This window comes from Punica granatum, chromosome 4, assembly GCF_007655135.1.
Source record: "Punica granatum isolate Tunisia-2019 chromosome 4, ASM765513v2, whole genome shotgun sequence".
Classification (NCBI taxonomy): domain Eukaryota; kingdom Viridiplantae; phylum Streptophyta; class Magnoliopsida; order Myrtales; family Lythraceae; genus Punica; species Punica granatum.
The window spans coordinates 34,589,773-34,607,095 of NC_045130.1; the positions used below are offsets into that span (position 1 = coordinate 34,589,773).

General features: G+C 38.4%; 3 protein-coding genes across 4 annotated transcripts; 2 read left to right on the forward strand and 1 right to left on the reverse strand.

Moving 5' to 3' along the window:
• Positions 1–202: 202 nt before the first annotated feature.
• On the forward strand, positions 203–7,819 carry LOC116205476 (anaphase-promoting complex subunit 5). Of its 2 annotated transcripts, XM_031538098.1 has the most exons (20): positions 204–543; positions 633–792; positions 927–1,048; positions 1,503–1,749; positions 2,119–2,287; positions 2,380–2,458; positions 2,558–2,643; positions 3,285–3,411; positions 3,554–3,586; positions 3,741–3,989; positions 4,111–4,188; positions 4,327–4,589; positions 5,060–5,119; positions 5,210–5,277; positions 5,536–5,641; positions 5,749–5,890; positions 6,412–6,510; positions 6,800–7,064; positions 7,171–7,238; positions 7,437–7,819. In XM_031538098.1, the coding sequence occupies exons 1-20, from the start codon at positions 373–375 to the stop codon at positions 7,590–7,592; spliced, it is 2,748 nt and encodes a 915-aa protein (XP_031393958.1). In that variant the 5' UTR covers positions 204–372; the 3' UTR covers positions 7,593–7,819. The 2 variants fall into 2 exon arrangements, with proteins under 2 accessions (XP_031393959.1, XP_031393958.1); XM_031538099.1 differs by lacking the exons at positions 6,800–7,064; positions 7,171–7,238; positions 7,437–7,819 and adding an exon at positions 6,621–6,758 and having other exon boundaries at positions 203–543.
• Positions 7,820–11,171: 3,352 nt separating this feature from the next.
• LOC116203588 (4-hydroxyphenylpyruvate dioxygenase) lies at positions 11,172–14,007 on the forward strand. The gene is made up of 3 exons (XM_031535383.1): positions 11,172–12,619; positions 13,233–13,451; positions 13,687–14,007. Exons 1-2 carry the CDS (start codon positions 11,208–11,210, stop codon positions 13,417–13,419), a joined length of 1,599 nt encoding a protein of 532 aa, XP_031391243.1. The 5' UTR covers positions 11,172–11,207; the 3' UTR covers positions 13,420–13,451; positions 13,687–14,007.
• On the reverse strand, positions 13,955–15,699 carry LOC116203589 (tRNA (guanine-N(7)-)-methyltransferase). Its single transcript, XM_031535384.1, has 2 exons — positions 15,500–15,699; positions 13,955–14,937 (listed from the first exon to the last, which is right to left on the reverse strand). Exon 2 carries the CDS (start codon positions 14,927–14,929, stop codon positions 14,171–14,173), a length of 759 nt encoding a protein of 252 aa, XP_031391244.1. The 5' UTR covers positions 14,930–14,937; positions 15,500–15,699; the 3' UTR covers positions 13,955–14,170.
• Positions 15,700–17,323: the final 1,624 nt, after the last annotated feature.

Consider the following 17,323-nt stretch of genomic DNA (forward strand, 5'->3'; position numbering starts at 1 on the left):
GTACCCGATCGAGCTCAAGGTGCACGAGTTTGTGGTCAAACCCGAGGACGAATAAAGGCTGGTCTACGGTCCTTTGGTCGAAGCCGCTCGGATTAGGCAAAGGGCCCATCAATGGGCTGGTCGGCCCAGCCCAAGGTTAGATCCGACCCGAATGACTTGACCCGTTACTGGATTTCTTTTCCCGGGATAATTTTGAAAATACCCGTCATCTCCCTCACGCTCACTCCCACTTCCACACTCTCTGCAAAACCCTACTGTGCTGAAGATGCCAATCGCCATTGAAGCGGTAGAGCTCCTGAGCTCTGCATAGCTCGCGGCTCGTGTCGGTGGAAGCAGAACTGAGGAAGAGAGACCGACGGTGGACCTGTAGAAATGGCGGGGATTATTCAGGCGCCGGAAGTATTCGGGATCACGCCACACAAGGTATCAGTGTGCGTGCTTCTCCAAGTCTACGCGGGTCCCAACCGAGCCTGCGTTCCGTACCCTTTCTCCACTGTTTCGCAGCACAACCGCCTCGGCCTGTTCCTGTTGGCCCACACTAAGGTACATCAGCAGCACAATGTACTGCGCTCAGTTTTCGTGCACGATATCGGGAACGAGCTTTCATTTCGCGCTTGCTTCTGCTGTTGCAGTCGTGCGATGATATTGTAGATCCGAAATTAGAAGACCTTATCAATCAATTGAGGACGATCTTTAGCTCGTCGGCGGATTGGTTACTTGATCACTTGACCAGCAGGCTCTCTTCTCTATCATCGCCGGACGATTTGTTCAACTTTTTCGCGGATATGAGAGGTCAGGGTCTTGACTGTCCTATCTGCGTGCTTGCTCCACTTTTTATGCGTATTTCTTTGCCAGCGCCAATTCTGAATCTCAATTATGGACTGTCCCACATCACTGATTCCGGAAGCTTTACCATCATCTTGTAGGAATCCTTGCGGGCTTTTATGATGGTGTAGTTGAAGATGGTCAGATTATCCTAGATCCAAACAGCATTTTGGGTATATTTCTTCGGCGGTGCATACTTGCCTTTAACCTCTTACCTTTCGAGGTGATGTTGCTTTCTAATTTCACCCTGAAGACCTCGGTTCTCAAATTTAATTTCTTTTTTTTGTTTGTGGTCTGGTTTTTAGCTTTGATTGATATATGTTTGCATGATCGGAATGCTTTGTTAAAAATTTCAATAGCTCGGTGATCTTTTAGGCAGTTGTACAGACACTTTCTTACAATTTAATGTTGATTGTCATCTTTTGCACATCTTCCGGCTCAGTGTTACACTGTCACAAGTTATGATATATGTATCACAACGTGGTTTCCTTCTTTCTACCTCTTGAATTTTTCTTGTCTCGCTTATTTCCAGAACCCCTAGCATCCATAGAGTGACTGCACTGCATCTTTCTCTTGCATTAAATGAGACCCATTTTTTCCTGTAGTTTGAAAGAATGTTTTTGTTTTTGGTTTTAACTAAATGCTTCTTACTAATTAATAATACAATTATACCACAGGGCATATGTCACGTGTTGACAAACATTGACTTCTATTGTAAAGAAGTCCTCTCGGGTTGTGCTTCTTATGAGGCTGCATTGGATGACTCTGGTCATGATCTGGAAGCAACATCAGATTACGAAAACATGGATCTGGAAAAACTTGTCTATGAGAAAGTCACAGAAGAGATTGAGGCCAAGAGAAGGGCTGGTGAAAAGATTCCTTTCCATCTTCACACACCCACTACACTTATTGGCTTGGTTGAAGGTAGGCAAATATACTAATTATATTCCAGTAGACAGAATTAAATGGTTTGATTCTTGACATGAAAGATATTTAGTTGACAAGGCATTTGGGATCATATATTGAGCTAATTAAATACATCGCTAGATATAAGTTGAAGATTGTTCCTGAGAAAATTATATATGTTTTATTTTTATCGAGGAGTGGTATTTTGGATTAAATGTATAAAACCTATCCTGTAATTGCATCTAGGAGTTGCAATCTTAGTTTCTCTAAACAGAGTAAGCGACACTGGTCAAGATAGGTCTCCTGCAAAATGGCACCAAGCAAAAGCAAAATAGAGTAAATCAGCAGTTGCCAATGAATCACTACTGAGCTTACCTGATCTTGCAGATTTTAACATTTCTGCCAAGGCAAAGTTCAAAGAAAGCAGCAAAGCAAAGGAGGCTTCTCCATATGCATTTTGTGTTGATGATTCACTCAAAGATATGGATGGTGTATTTCTACGTTCTAATTGGCAGATACAAGGATTCTTGGCTGAGCAAGCTGATGCAATTGAGAAGTAAGTCATACCTTTTCTTGCTGTTATTGCTTTCATCTTTACCTTGTTCACAATTGCAACTAATGTGTTTCCTTATCATTTCTCGATACCAGGCGTGGCAGTTCCTTTTCTTTGAATGCTTTTGAACTAATGTTGAGGCAACTTGAAAAGCTAGCACCTGAGCTGCATCGTGTAAGTAAAACCATCTATTGTGTTTGAGATTTTCTCCTAATAGTATCAAGGGCACTTGTGGTGGCTCAAGATAATTTTTAACTTTGACTTTTATTGCAGGTACACTTCTTGCGATATTTAAATAGCTTATATCATGATGATTATACTGCTGCTTTGGAGAATCTTCACAAATATTTTGACTCTAGGTGAATATTTGGATTTTCAATCAGCAATTTCAAGTTTCAACATCTTAGGTTTTGTTAACCAGAAAATATCTTGCTCTTCAAATGTAATGTAAAGGGCAGTTTGCGCAATTTAGCTTCTCTTAGAAGTTGATATTGTTTAAATATCTTTGATGATTCTAATAGTTTTTGGATTCCCTTTGGTTTTTAATTGTCGGTATTCTTATCTGTCTTACCTTCGGTTTTCCTTTCTATAACACATATTATTTTGCATCAATTTGCACCATTGAATTTTCCCTTTTCCAGGTAGATGTGGACAGTTACTATTGATCTTGAAATTTGTTGTAGGAAAGATCCTTTGCAGTTGCATGGTTGAAATCATTTAAATCTGGAAACATACATTGGTTTTACCAGTAAAATGAATGCGGATTCCATCTGTGCTCTTAATATTCACCCCCATAGATAATATGTTAGATGGTCAACCTTGCCTTTTCCTCTTTATATTCTTTGTCAATTCTATCTTGATAAAATCTAGGTGCCACGACATTGGATCTTCTCATGGACATTGTACATGGAATTCACCAGCTTAAATACCAAGTCAACCAAAAGATGGAATTAGAAAATCCGAGTATAGTGAACTAATTGAGCAAATGTTGGAAGAAAAGTGCAGGGACAGAAGGATTGGATGTTGCTTCACCCTGTGTGATCAATAATCATGGAAGATTTGAGGTTGCTTTATTATGTCAGGGAATGTTGCATTTTCACTTTGGACATCCAAAGCAAGCTCTGGAGGTAAGCATGGGAAAGTTTCCTCCTGCAAGTTGGTGAATGAACATCAGTGTTCAGGCCTCCATTTTATTTAACTGGATATGCATAAGCTTGTACTTCAACCTTCTTGTTTCGTTAGTTTGATGAATTGATTTCTAATACATAGGTTTTAGCAGAAGCGGTCCAAGTCTCTCAGCAGGTAATTTCATTCATTTGGAACTTCTCTTAGCAAAAGTTATGTTTACAGTGTTCAAGAGTGGTAGGACACTGTTAGATTATGCTGCAGGCTAGATAATGAAATCTCCTGGTTTTCTTTATAGTTCACTGAGGTGCACTTGCTTACATTCATGCAGCATCATAATGATAGTTGTCTGGCATATACCTTAGCAGCCATATGTAATCTGTTATCCGAAATTGGCATATCAAGTACCAGTCCGTTGCTTAGATCGTCCTATTCCCCCATCGCCCGCATGGGAACATCATTCTCAGTGCAACAACAGCTATTTGTGCTATTAAGAGGATCTCTTAAACGAGCCGAAAGCTTGAAGTTGAAACGACTGGTTGCTTCCAATCATCTCACTTTGGCTAAATTTCACCTAATGGTAAGACTAAATATAGAAATTTACTGTGGGTTTTGATACATGTGCATGAGGAAATGCCATTTCATTCCCAAATTTGGTAAATTACACTAATAATTTGTTACTTCTTATATCTAATGTGCAGCATGTGCAGAGACCACTTCTGTCTTTTGGGCCAAAAGCTTTGATGAAGCTCAAAACATGTCCAATCAATGTTTGCAAGGTTACATGCCATTCACTGAACTTTCTTAAGTGAGGGATTTTTTTTCTCATTTGTATCATCTGATTTCACATATTTTGGTTGCTTTAGTTCAATTAACTTCACAACTGGCTCAGGATCTGTTTTCAACTGGAACTGTAGGAATTGAGGCTGAGTTCTTCTTTGATTACTGAATTTGGTAGCGAAAATTCCGTAATGACAACTGATGGTGCACAAAGCACTGCATGGTTGAAGAACTTACAGAAACCTATTGGTTCGTCAGTGTTTCTTGAAGAAACTATATCTGGAAATAGACCTTACGCATCCAGTTTCTTTGCACAACCTAGTTCCATTCCAGGATCAGTATTGCAACATATTGGTTCTTTGCAGTTGGTCCGTGCCACTGCGTGGGAAATATACGGCAGGTAAGATCTAGTTTTGTAGCTTACTCAATCTTGATTTATATTTCTGAAACATGGATGAAAATTAGTATTCAGCTACATGCCAAAACCCTAAGCATTAGCTAGATTTTAAAATGAGCGGCCCATACTGTACCACTTCATGCCTATAGATGTTCATCCATTGGCTATGTTAGTGATGGTGTAAACTGCCAAGTATCTTTTATCCCTTTAAGACTTGTGTCAGCCCATAAATGAAAGAAAGTATGTCAAAATGGTGGCGCTTTTTTTATCTTTAATTTGACCAACATTTCCGTCACAACTGGTTACACTTTCAAGATAACTATTTTACCCTGAATGTTCAGTATTCTGGTTTGAAATAGCAAGCAGCTTAATTAGGCTTGCACTGTTATTTGTGGTAAAACTTGTATAAATTATAGATTGTTTTATTTTCCCACATGGAAGGATTACATATTATCTTCCATTTTGTCATCCAGTGCACCTCTTGCTCGGATTAATACTCTGGCTTTTGCAAATTGCTTTGCTGATCATTCAAGGTAAATTTGGCATCTGGTTTATGTCGGCACCCTTGTCAAGGTTCTTCTTTCTCCTGTTACTTATTGTTCTTTTTTATTGGGGTGCTGCAGTTCAGCTGATGCAGCATTGGCGTATGGGAAGCTTATCGTGTATTTAGCTACCTACAAAGGATATAAAGGTTGGCCTCTGTGCTGCTTTTGAATGGATAGGGACATAGGATGCTTGATTAGATTGGAGATATAGGCTTAGATGTTGCAATTTGAAGAGATGTGTTGTCATTCCACATATGAAACATTTTATCTTCATTATTACACTTAATATGGAAGGTTTAGGACAAATGCCAAGAATGGAACTGCAATGTTTTACTTTTGTTTCCTCATGCACAAAACTAACCTAACGCATAATAGATGACACATTATTCGCTTTCCTATTTCAGCTGCTTTTGCCGCTCTTAAGATAGCAGAAGACAGATTCTTATCAGTTTCGAAGTCGCAAATGTTGACAGTGAAACTGCAACTGCTTCATGAGCATGCTTTGCATCGGTTTGTGTCTTTGTGCCTATTTTAAACTGGTCTTAACTCTGATGCAGTGTCCATAGTGGCGTAGTTAACATCTTTTTGCTAAAGTTTTATATTCTTTTATCACTCAGAGGACAGTTAAAGGTGGCCCAACAAGTAAGCAATGAACTTGGTGTTATGGCTTCACCCGTCACTGGTGTCGATATGGATCTGAAAACAGAAGCTAGTCTTCGTCATGCTCGTACATTGCTGGCTGCAAAACAATTCAGCAAGGTTTGGAGTCTTCATTCATAGTAACCAGTTTTCTTTTATGTATCTAGCTATGCTCTTGGGCTGTCTTTCATGAAGGTGGAGAATAGTGATTTCAGAATATAGAAATGGAACAGTGGGTAAGGAATAATATTCTTGTGGAGCTGTAGATATTAATTTTGAAACCAAGTCTAAGGCCCGGCTTATAAAAATGGTGTGTTCTCAATGCTTAAAATATCGAAAACAAACAAGCTGGAGATGAGTAATAAGGAAATGGAAGGTGGATAGACTCTGGGTGAGACGTGATGTATCGATTACGTTATAAATAACTTATATTAAGTAATAGAAATGACTGGATGAACTTAGATCTCTCTTGAGATTGTCTCCCCACTTTCCCCTCCCTCCTTTTCGGGACGACTAAGTTCGGGCACTTAATCCATCGAGTTTTTTCTTTTTTAGTCAAAAACCTACATAACTACTTATGTGTACATCAATTTGCTCTCTCTTTTTATCCTCAACTGAATTCTCCAGTCTTCTCTTTGCAGGCAGCAGCTGTTGCACACTCCCTGTTCTGCATGTGTTACAAATTCAATCTGCATGTTCATAATGCCAGCGTTCTTCTCTTGCTAGCAGAAATCCACAAGGTACAGTCACGGTCCATCATGATTATGCCTGTCATTTGTTAAGAATTAAGATTGAGCTACAATGCCAACCAGCAGAGACCAATTTTATGGTTCACTGCAATCAACTTCAGGTGGAGAGACTTGAAGCAGGCTGCACCTTATTCATCACTGCATTAGATCGACTATCTAGGGCTCTAAACAACTAGTTTATCCTTCTTTCTTGTACAAACCCTGCAATGGACCTATCTTGTTATCTTTCTCTTCTCCATTTGCAAATAAACTGTTTTAATATCGTCTCTTCTTCTGTCAGAAATCAGGCAATGCTGTTTTAGGTCTCCCATACGCACTGGCGAGCCTCTCGTTTTGCCAGTCATTGAACTTGGATCTTCTTAAAGCATCTGCTACTTTAACTCTGGCTGAGCTATGGTTGTGTCTGGGAACAAACCATGCCAAAAGGGCTTTAGCGCTCATTCACTCTGCTCTTCCCATGATTCTTGGTCATGGAGGTCTGGAGCTTCGTGCTCGAGCCTGTATTGCAGAAGCAAAGTGCTATCTCTCTGATCCAAGTTTTTCAGGTATTCAGTTGAATGCCGCTAGCAGTCAACTGGCACTGGCAGTATTAATTTATTCCCTCGGCATTTATAGCTTATTGTATATATATTTGTCTATCTTCAATTCTAGTTTCTAAAGACCCCGAGATGGTGCTGGACTCTCTGAGGCAGGCTACTGAGGAGCTTCAGCTCTTAGAGGTATGCTAATTAAACCAAGCAAGGGCAATCTTAGTTTGTAAGATTATGTCGCCGATGCTTTACTCATGATTTTCTGGTTAAAAGAAAAAAAAAATGTAATGGAATTTTCATGATCATAGTAAATATTAATCCGACAGAGAGACCTGGTTGAGTTCTCAATTTTTATCGGATGATAATCGAACCATTGACTCCACGCAGTATCATGAATTGGCGGCTGAAGCTTTCTACCTTATGGCTATCACATACGATAAGTTGGGGAGATTTGAGGAGAGGGAAGAAGCTGCAGCCTCATTCAGGAGCCATATCAAAGCTCTGGGAAATCCCCAAGATGAGGTGAATCACGAACCTATGTAGAGACTAGAGACAGCTGAGTAGCATCGCGGACTCGGCACTAAGTGGCGGCTGTTGCCGTTACCGACTATTGTTTGGCATATAGATAATCATAGATGTAGAGACTGCCATAGCTATAATCTTAAATGTAGAGGCTGCCATAGCTACCCTTAATATTTCGGACGCATTTTGCTATTGAAGTTTTAAGTATTTATCGGGTATTTCCAATTTATGTGCGGTTCACAAGAAAATGAATTCAATACCAAACATTACCACTGGCTGCTCCGGCTCGATTCGATGACATCTTAATCTGTATATATATATATATACATGAAACAAATTTTCGAGCTAAATTTTTGCGCTGCCAAATCATCGAAACTACGAAACGGAGCTTTTTGTGATATCACGTCATCATTTATGGGTTAAGAAAATTTCTTATATTTTTTATCATTTATTATACAGTATAATATATTATATTTATATGGCCCAACATAATACATACAACGGAACAAAATATGTGGTAGAGTATATGCATTATATATACATTGCAAAATATGTGGTAGAGTATATGCATTATATATACATTGCGCAATATATAGATTACCTACAATCTAATAAAGTTAAACTTACATATAAAATAGATAATATATATTTTACAATAATTTGCTGCCGTTTGCATTGAACTTACTTATATTATATAATAGGATAAAATAAATAACATATCCATATATATCAACATATGCATGTATAAAGTTTATATCAACATGTGCATATATACAGTTTCCTTATTTCTATATTTACATATTATTATTATATGAAAACAAAGTACCAAGTTGAATTCTCATATCACCACATTATCGAAAATATAAAACAGAGCTATCTTGCATTGCCACATCATCATTTTTGAATTAAAGAATTTTTTTATATTCTTTTATCATTAATTATACAGTAGAATATATACATTATATGCATAAAGGTCAACAAAATATATGCAAAGGAATAAAATATGCCGTAGACGATATACATTATATATGAATTGCCCAATATATAGATTATCTACAACATAATAAAGTTAAACTTAGATAGAAAATAGATAACATATATTATATAATAATTGGATGCCATTCGCATTCAGCTTAAATATATTGTACAACAGGATAAAATAGATAACATATCAATATATCAACGTCTGGATATATATAGTTTCCTTATTTAATAAGAATCAATATATCCCCAATAATAGTGCATGTGACAATTCAACGTGTGTGTATATACATATAAAGCATGAATGGCAAGGGTAAGTAATCTGAGGCATAGTGTGTCGATTGTTTAGATGAAAGCAATAATATGAGGCGCTACGTGAGTACAGGTAAGTATGATATTTCTTATCCAAAAATCATGCTCATGGATGATAGACTTGATTTTTTCTTTTCATTCATTCATCTTTTTTAACGAGATTTTGAGGTGCTACAATGGTTTATCACATAATAAAATAATTGGGATCTTAGAAAGACACATGGATAATTAGAGATTGACAAAATTGTGTGGAATGTCGTGAACATAAATACTAATGAAGTCATTTATTTACATATTTTTCCTTGATGAAAAAGTATATTTTGAAATTTTTTACTAAATATATTATTTTGAAATGCAAAACTTGATTGTTTATTAAATTATTATTATTTCTAAAAAATCAGGGGTTCTTTAACGCATGCAAGCATAAAAAAGGTCTCAATTCGATTTGTTTAAATCGTTATTTCGTGAAGGAGGCTTATACACCGTCAAGAATTTCAAGATAACTACATCCCCATTAAGGTACTATCCAGTAAATACTGATGTAAAGAAATTGTTCTTACTACAACATTAGTGACCTAGTTGAAAAAAAGATCAATTACCCAACGACCCTCGTAAGTTTGAGTTTATTGATATGCAAATAATAAAAAATAGATACAATGGCATAAACATTCAACTAATAGGTAAATCAATATATTTTTGGTAATTGTTATAGTTTTAATTTGTTTTATTTACATCATATCTCTTTTTTTTTCATAAGCTCCGCTTTATTGGAGACATTGAAAAAGTTAAAATTGCAACAGACTTTACTTACTATTACCTTAGGGTTTTATTTTTACTTAATTAATTTTTAATTGGTAAATGATTCATATTTATGATATAACTAATTCAAATTCACAAAATTAATATTTTAGGGATGAAAAGATAAAGGTGACACAATGACGGAATAGATTGAAGAAATTTTCTTACATGAGGATTTGGAACCTCCCATCATCATCAGTACATCAACGATCGTGAAAGAATTTTGAAGTAATTTGATCAAATTAATTTGAATAAATATTAAATCATTCATATTGTTTCTTTAAAGTTACTTCTTCATTTGAAAAAATGCATGATAATACACCCTTCCACATCTACGGCCACCAATTGTACAATTTACAAATTTCGAAAATGGAGCAACTATTAGAAATAAGGGTGTGCGGGTCTGCGTATCTCTTTTTTTTTTATGATACCCGGACCTTATCCTGTAAAGGACATGTTCCAAGATTTTGGAACTAGACCTTACCCTGTTGAGTCCTGAAACTAAAACCTATATTATACCACAGGTTCCGGATACCCTATTGGAACTTGTGAATTTTTTTTATCTCACTAAATAAAATAAAAAATGTCTCATCAATAATCAGTAATCAAGCAAAATAGCATGTCGAAATAGATTTAATTCTTTTTTAAAATTAGTGACTATATTATTTAAATATAAGAATATATGAATATAACTATATATATATATATACAATTGGAAAAATTATTACCCGAGTCTGGGTATCGGTTCCGGTTTCTATTCTAAGTACTCTATATGCAATAACCAAAATCAAAATTGGTTTTCACCGATTCCTTATATTAATACTCGAATCCTATCATATTTTCAATACTAGCTGTTCGGACCCTACCATAATGGATATGTTCCGATCGGTTTCGGATATAGCCGGTATCCATGTACACCCATAATTAGAAAGGTAATGTATTATATAAGAAACAATTATTTTTTACCATAGAGGTTTTATTTCCATGTTATTCTTTGATTTCTTTCCCTCAGTTATGTCTTTCCAATTGCATGGTAATTAGTAATATACTCAACATATTTCTATGCCCTATATACATAAAAGCTCTCACATGATACTTCCATAAGTAATTTTTATATATATATTTTTATATTTTACTGAATAACTTGAATAGATTGTAAAATGATTAAAAATTTAATTAACAAGAGCGTCCGCAACGTGCGAGTATTTACCTAGTTACAATATAATTAACATATCTTTGCTAGTTGTCGTCATGAACTGATGATTGAAATTGTCCCAACAGCCTGACCCCACCCTACCGCGCGGCCGCCCACGGCCACGCCAACGTTCCCGCTGCCGTGCCTAGCCGCCTCCGCCACCCACGTCACCGAATATGTTTGAGGGCAATCGTGTCTTTTCACTTCCTTGCTTTTGTCTGAGTAGAAGTAAAGCCCCCCATAGACTTCGCTCTATTACATTTACATTACATCTCGGTATTTGGATTAGATTTCTTTCCTAGAGCAGAGAAAGTATCCTCTGCCACGCGACTGACACGGCTGCCAATTCCATGCTCCCGCTGATAAGCACGGCGGCGATCAGCTCGCCACGTCACCGCCTCATCCCCACTCCAACTGGTCCACGCAAGCGATCCGACGTAGAAGGAACATCCAAATCTTACTACCCGCTCACAGTCCTCCACGTGTCACCATCCCAACGGGTCTCACACGTATGTAAGTCTTTTTCCCCGGCCTTCTTCCCGTCTATAAATTCCACCTCGCGTCCGCCGCTGCCCTGGCCGGCCGCCGTGAAGAGAGACAGACGGACGACGGAGGAAGAGACGACCCAGATGGGGAAAGCCAACGGAGGAGCTGAGTTTAAGCTCGTCGGGTACAAGAACTTCGTCCGGGTCAACCCGCGCTCGGACCGGTTTCGGGTGGTACGTTTCCACCACGTGGAATTCTGGTGCGCCGACGCCACCAACGCCGCCCGCCGCTTGTCCTGGGGCCTTGGCATGCCCATCGTGGCCAAGTCCGACCTGTCCACTGGCAACCCCGTCCACGCATCCTACCTCTGCCGCTCCGGCGACCTCTCCTTCCTCTTCACCGCCCCCTACTCCCCCTCCATCTCCGCCTCCGACCCCGCCCCCGCCGCCTCCATCCCGTCCTTCTCCCACCACGCCTGCCGCGAGTTCGCCGCCACCCACGGGTTCGCGGTCCGTGCCGTCGCCCTGGAGGTCGAGGACGCCGAGGTGGCGTTTGGAAGCAGCGTGGCCCACGGTGCGAAGCCTGTGTCCCCGCCCGTGGTTCTCGATGGGCGCGCCGTGATGGCGGAGGTCCACCTGTACGGGGACGTCGTTCTGAGGTACATCAGCTACAAGAACCCGGAGCAGGAATCCGACCCATCTCGGCCGGATTCATGGTTCCTGCCCTGGTTCGAGCCGGTCGACGGCTCCTCATCCTACCCTTTGGATTACGGGATTAGGAGGCTCGACCACGCGGTCGGCAACGTGCCCGAGCTCGGCCCTGCGTCGAGCTACGTGAAGCAGTTCACTGGGTTTCACGAGTTTGCGGAGTTCACTGCTGAGGATGTGGGGACTACTGAGAGTGGCCTGAACTCGGTCGTCTTGGCCAACAATGATGAAACAGTCCTCTTGCCGATGAATGAGCCCGTATTTGGGACCAAGCGGAAGAGTCAGATACAGACCTACTTAGAGCACAATGAAGGGGCGGGGCTGCAGCACTTGGCCCTCGTGAGCGAGGACATCTTTAGGACTCTGAGGGAGATGAGGAAGAGAAGTGGGGTCGGAGGATTCGAGTTCATGCCGTCTCCCCCTCCGACTTATTATAAGAATCTGAAGAACCGGGCAGGGGATGTTCTGTCGGACGAGCAGATAAAGGAGTGCGAGGAGCTCGGGATTTTGGTGGATAGGGATGATCAGGGCACTCTACTGCAGATCTTCACCAAGCCGGTTGGCGATCGGTATGTGTTCCGCTCAGCTCTATCTCTTTGTTGGATCAATTGTTCTCCCTGATTTATTGGAAATTCAGTGTCCTTTGATGTCTGATGGAGAAAATTACTATTAGCAATTTCTCATAGTCCAAATTATGATTCATACCGAGCTGCAATCGAAGAAGTCATGACGGTTTTAACGAGGATTGGATTGTCTAAGTTGAGGCTTAGCTGATAGCAAAAGTGCCAGTGAGTTTGTGACTGATAGCGAAAATCATATGATACAGTTCGAACCGGTTGCCCCTTAATTGTAGATTTCGGACTATAGAACCATTTGCACTTTTCTGCTCGATGCCTCTTTCAATTAAGTTGATTAAGCATCAGCCTGCGCTCTTAGACTGTTGGTCGCGATTTTGGAATATCTGAAACTCATGAATGGCTTAGTACCCGTAGTCCCTGTGACCAGCACTACTTTAACATGACTCCCAAACGTAGTCACAAGTTTCTGATGATCGTTATGTGGAAGCAATCTTTCCTATGCTTTTGCGGTTTCCGGTCCTTATCTGGAAAGGTTTTGTTCGATAATCATGATTTAGTATTAACCACCCTGTCTAACCAACTTGACTTGTCATTCACCTCACAGACCAACCATATTCATAGAGATCATCCAAAGGATTGGATGCATGCTCAAGGATGACCAAGGAAAGGAGTACCAGAAGGGAGGATGCGGTGGGTTCGGGAAGGGGAACTTTTCGGAGCTCTTCAAGTCCATTGAAGAGTACGAGAAGACCCTCGAAAGCAGGCGAGTCACAGAATCAGCCTCTGCATGAACTGAGCATCTGGTAGCAGAAGGGCCAGGCACGTAAGTAATGTAGCTAAGCAATGGAATTACAGTATCACATTCAGAATAAAGCCATCACAGTCGAATAATTGTAAGATGTCAGTAATACGTATAATGCCGGCGAGAACTACAGCAACTTGATTATCCATTGGCGTACTCTTTCGTTAGACTATCTGCCCGAGACTTGCGCTCTCTCTTCTATCAGTGGTTTACTCGGTTATGACCTGACATTCCCATTCGTGCTTGCGTATTGTAGGATGTTTAATATTAATTTGCAAGTAAAACGGAGGTGGATAATGTTCAATAATCTTCGAAAGATGAAGCAGCAATCACAGACAATCTGAACAACGGCAGGCATAATGGTCGGGAAAATAAAATAGTGGAAGTCTTAAGTGCCGATTCGACCAGCCAGGGGTCGCAACTAGCACAGCATCTAACAAAGCAATCAGTGATGCAAACACGATATTTGATCATCCAAATCATACCAATGCAAGGCAGCAAGAATAATTGCAGATTACAGCAACTTCAATTGTAATCACAATCCTATTTTAAATGAAATTATCCCGATTCATTGCAATTGCAGGTTTCCAATTCCATAATACTATTCTCACATCAGAGCAAACGCCTGCCTAATGTCTCCCATAAATATTGGTCGAAACCCGATCAAACAAAGATGTCAAAAACCAATAGAACCTGATGAAAACAAAATTCAACAGACCCGGGATCTCTGATGAATTCAATCATTGAGAAGGCGTGATTCGTCTGTATACTGCCCGAAATGTCTGCCCTCCATTCCTTGCAACCTTCTGCCCTTCTTCGGTAGCAGAGCTCAGAAGCTTCACGACAGGGTCGGCTTTGAGCTCCTCCTCCGTGAGGGTTTCAAACATCGGATGGTCCTCTAAACAGCCCTTCATCCACTCCCCAAGCTCCTCAACATCTGTCATCGTGTATATTATGCCACCAACTGCAAGGGCGTATGCATACTCGTCTAGCAAGTGAGGGCTTATAACTCTGCGTCGGTGATTCTTCTCCTTAAAGTGGGGGTCGGGAAATAGGAAAAACATTTTGGTGAGCTGCCCTTTCTCAAAGTAATTTGGGATGTACTTCATGGAATTGGTTCGTACAACTGAAACATTCTGGTACTGACCGGGATTGGTCGCCCTCAGGCCGAGAATCCTTTCCTTGACATACTCAGTCACCTTATCCCTTATTTCCATGCCGATCATCAGGGTATCGGGGAAAAGAGTTGAAAGGCTAACAAGAAGACCTCCAAATCCACATCCAATATCAGCAAATTGAATCTTTTTGTTGGAAGCATTCTCGGAAGATGCAGGGAAGAAATGTGGGTAATGCTGGGAATAATCAAATTGGCTAGGGAAGAGCGGGATGGGGAAGTGAGAGTCACTCAATGGGTTGCTATGAGCTCGTGCTCGGTAGAAACGCTTCCTGGGCAACCCAGTAGTCTTGTTGAGAGTTGTTTTGGTCTCTTTATCTACCATGTCTGGGTCTGCAAATTGGAATAGAAACAAATTAGAGCTCCCACTACTCTACCATTGAGAATCGATAGGGACAAACAATTGAAGAGTCCAACAATCTCTTATCACGATTCTAGTTTCGGAACACGAGCTAAACCATAAAAAGACCTCCAAACAATACAAATTAAAAGAATCGAGAAGGGGCATAGAGCAACCATTCATATCTTAGAATCAAAAAAGTCAAGAAAGTTTCGCTTAAGTAAACGAAAAAGTTCAAACCCAGTAAAGAAAATGCACATATCCGACGAAAGGAACGGGCTTTCTTCCACACTCAATCGCCATGAAACAAAATAACCAGAAACTCTCACAGAGTCGAGTCTTATTGAAGCATATCAACAAACAGGTCGACTGCATCGGCGTAGCACCTGAACCGACCACAACCCGCCAGTCAACCAGACCAGTAAAACCATCAAGAAACTCGTACTGAAGCTTCAACGCAAGAATTGCATCCACACTAAACTTCCGAACTTCAATTTACAGCCCACAAAACTAGAAACATGAACGAATGAAAGGAACTGATTTGAATGGATATACCTTTCTGGCGAAATAAGAGAGCTCAAGACTCCGGTTCAAGTGGACGCAAATCACCGCAGACACTTAAGTAGAGAGTTCGCCAACGGGCGGAGGCGGTGGTGCTCTCGCTTTGCCGGCGGCGCTTCGCGGCTAACTGAGCTTCAGGCGTGAGACTCCTTACTCGTCTCTATTTTGGGTTTATTGCGTTAAATGGCCCAAAGTTTGTAGTTAATTCCATATCTAACCCAATAGTATAAGAAAATTCTATGTCTCAAGTTTGGATATAGCTTCGGGAGAAGAGGATATTATCGGCCTGTTTGGTTTGTAAATTAAAATCACCTTGATTTTAACTTTAACTTTAACTCAACACACTACACAATAAAAATACACATTTTCCAAGTTAAAAATTTTAACTTTAACTTTAACTCAACACACTACATAACAAAAACACACGTTTCCCAAGTCAAATTTATAATCTCAACTCATTTGTCATTTTTTACGATCAAAATCAAAGTTACTTTAACTCTGAAACTAAACGCGAATATGGAGAAATTTTCTGATAGAAAATATTTTGATTGGAAAATTTTCCTTTTTTGTCTTAGAAAGAAAGTTGATAAACTAATATGATAAAAAAGAATATGATAAAATAGCTTAAAATAAAATGAGTGAACACTGTGAAATCCCCTAGTATACAAAAGGGTGAAAATGTACTTTCGTTATTCTGGAATAAGAAGTCTATATCTATATGTATATATAGTAATCTATATATCTATATCTATAACTACATGAAAGCAATATACGATGTGGGTCCGGTCAGATGACATCAAAACGTTCCATTTCTGAATAGAATTTTCATGATTTTTTGAGATTTTAAAATTTTAAAATATCTTTGATTATAAATTTATAGCAATAAAATCTTTTAAAATAATATTTTATTTAAAAAATAAAAATATCATAAATTTTTTTGCTATTATAATAATCTCCAATTGAAGGTAATATGAATTTTCTAAATGGACATTCTAGGTTTTATAATTTTTAAATTTTTCGAAATTATTTTCAATAAAAATATTTTTAAAAGATATCTCATTATAAAATCTAATTTATTGATTTCTTTAATTTTTGTAATTCATATATTATTTAATAATCTTGAATTTTTTAATATAAAAGTTAATATTTCATTCCAAATGGCCTTAGAGCGCTTCGTTTCTGAATGAATTTTTTTAAAAAATTTTAAATTATACTCAAGTATAAAATTAACAACAAAATATTCTGAAATAATATTTCATTTAATAAAATCGAGAATACCATAAAATCTTTTGGTTATATGGTGATCTCTGTTAAATACAATAGGAATTGTCTAAATGGAACTTTCTACTCTTTTAAAATTTATTAATTTCGGAATTATTTTTAATAAAAATATTTATTTAAAAGATATCTCATCATAAAATACTATTTCCTAAATTTTTAATTTTTATAATCAATATATTATATAATAATCTTGAATTTTTTAAAATAAAAAATAATATTTCATCACATAAATATTAACATCAAAATAAGTATATGTTATTATATATTCATACATAATGTAGATATACTAATATATGGGTTATATGGACAACTTTTAGTATATATAATAAGAAAAAGTATATATGAATTATATTATTTATAGATATCTATTTTTTTAAAATAGATTAGATAATATTTTAGAGATATATATGGAATTTTCCATATTTTTTGAAAATTTTATTTTCGGAGTTATTTTTAATAAAAAAAATATTTTTTAAAGATATCTCATCATAAAATCCAATTTCTAGATTTCTTTAATTTTTATATCCTGTATTTGAA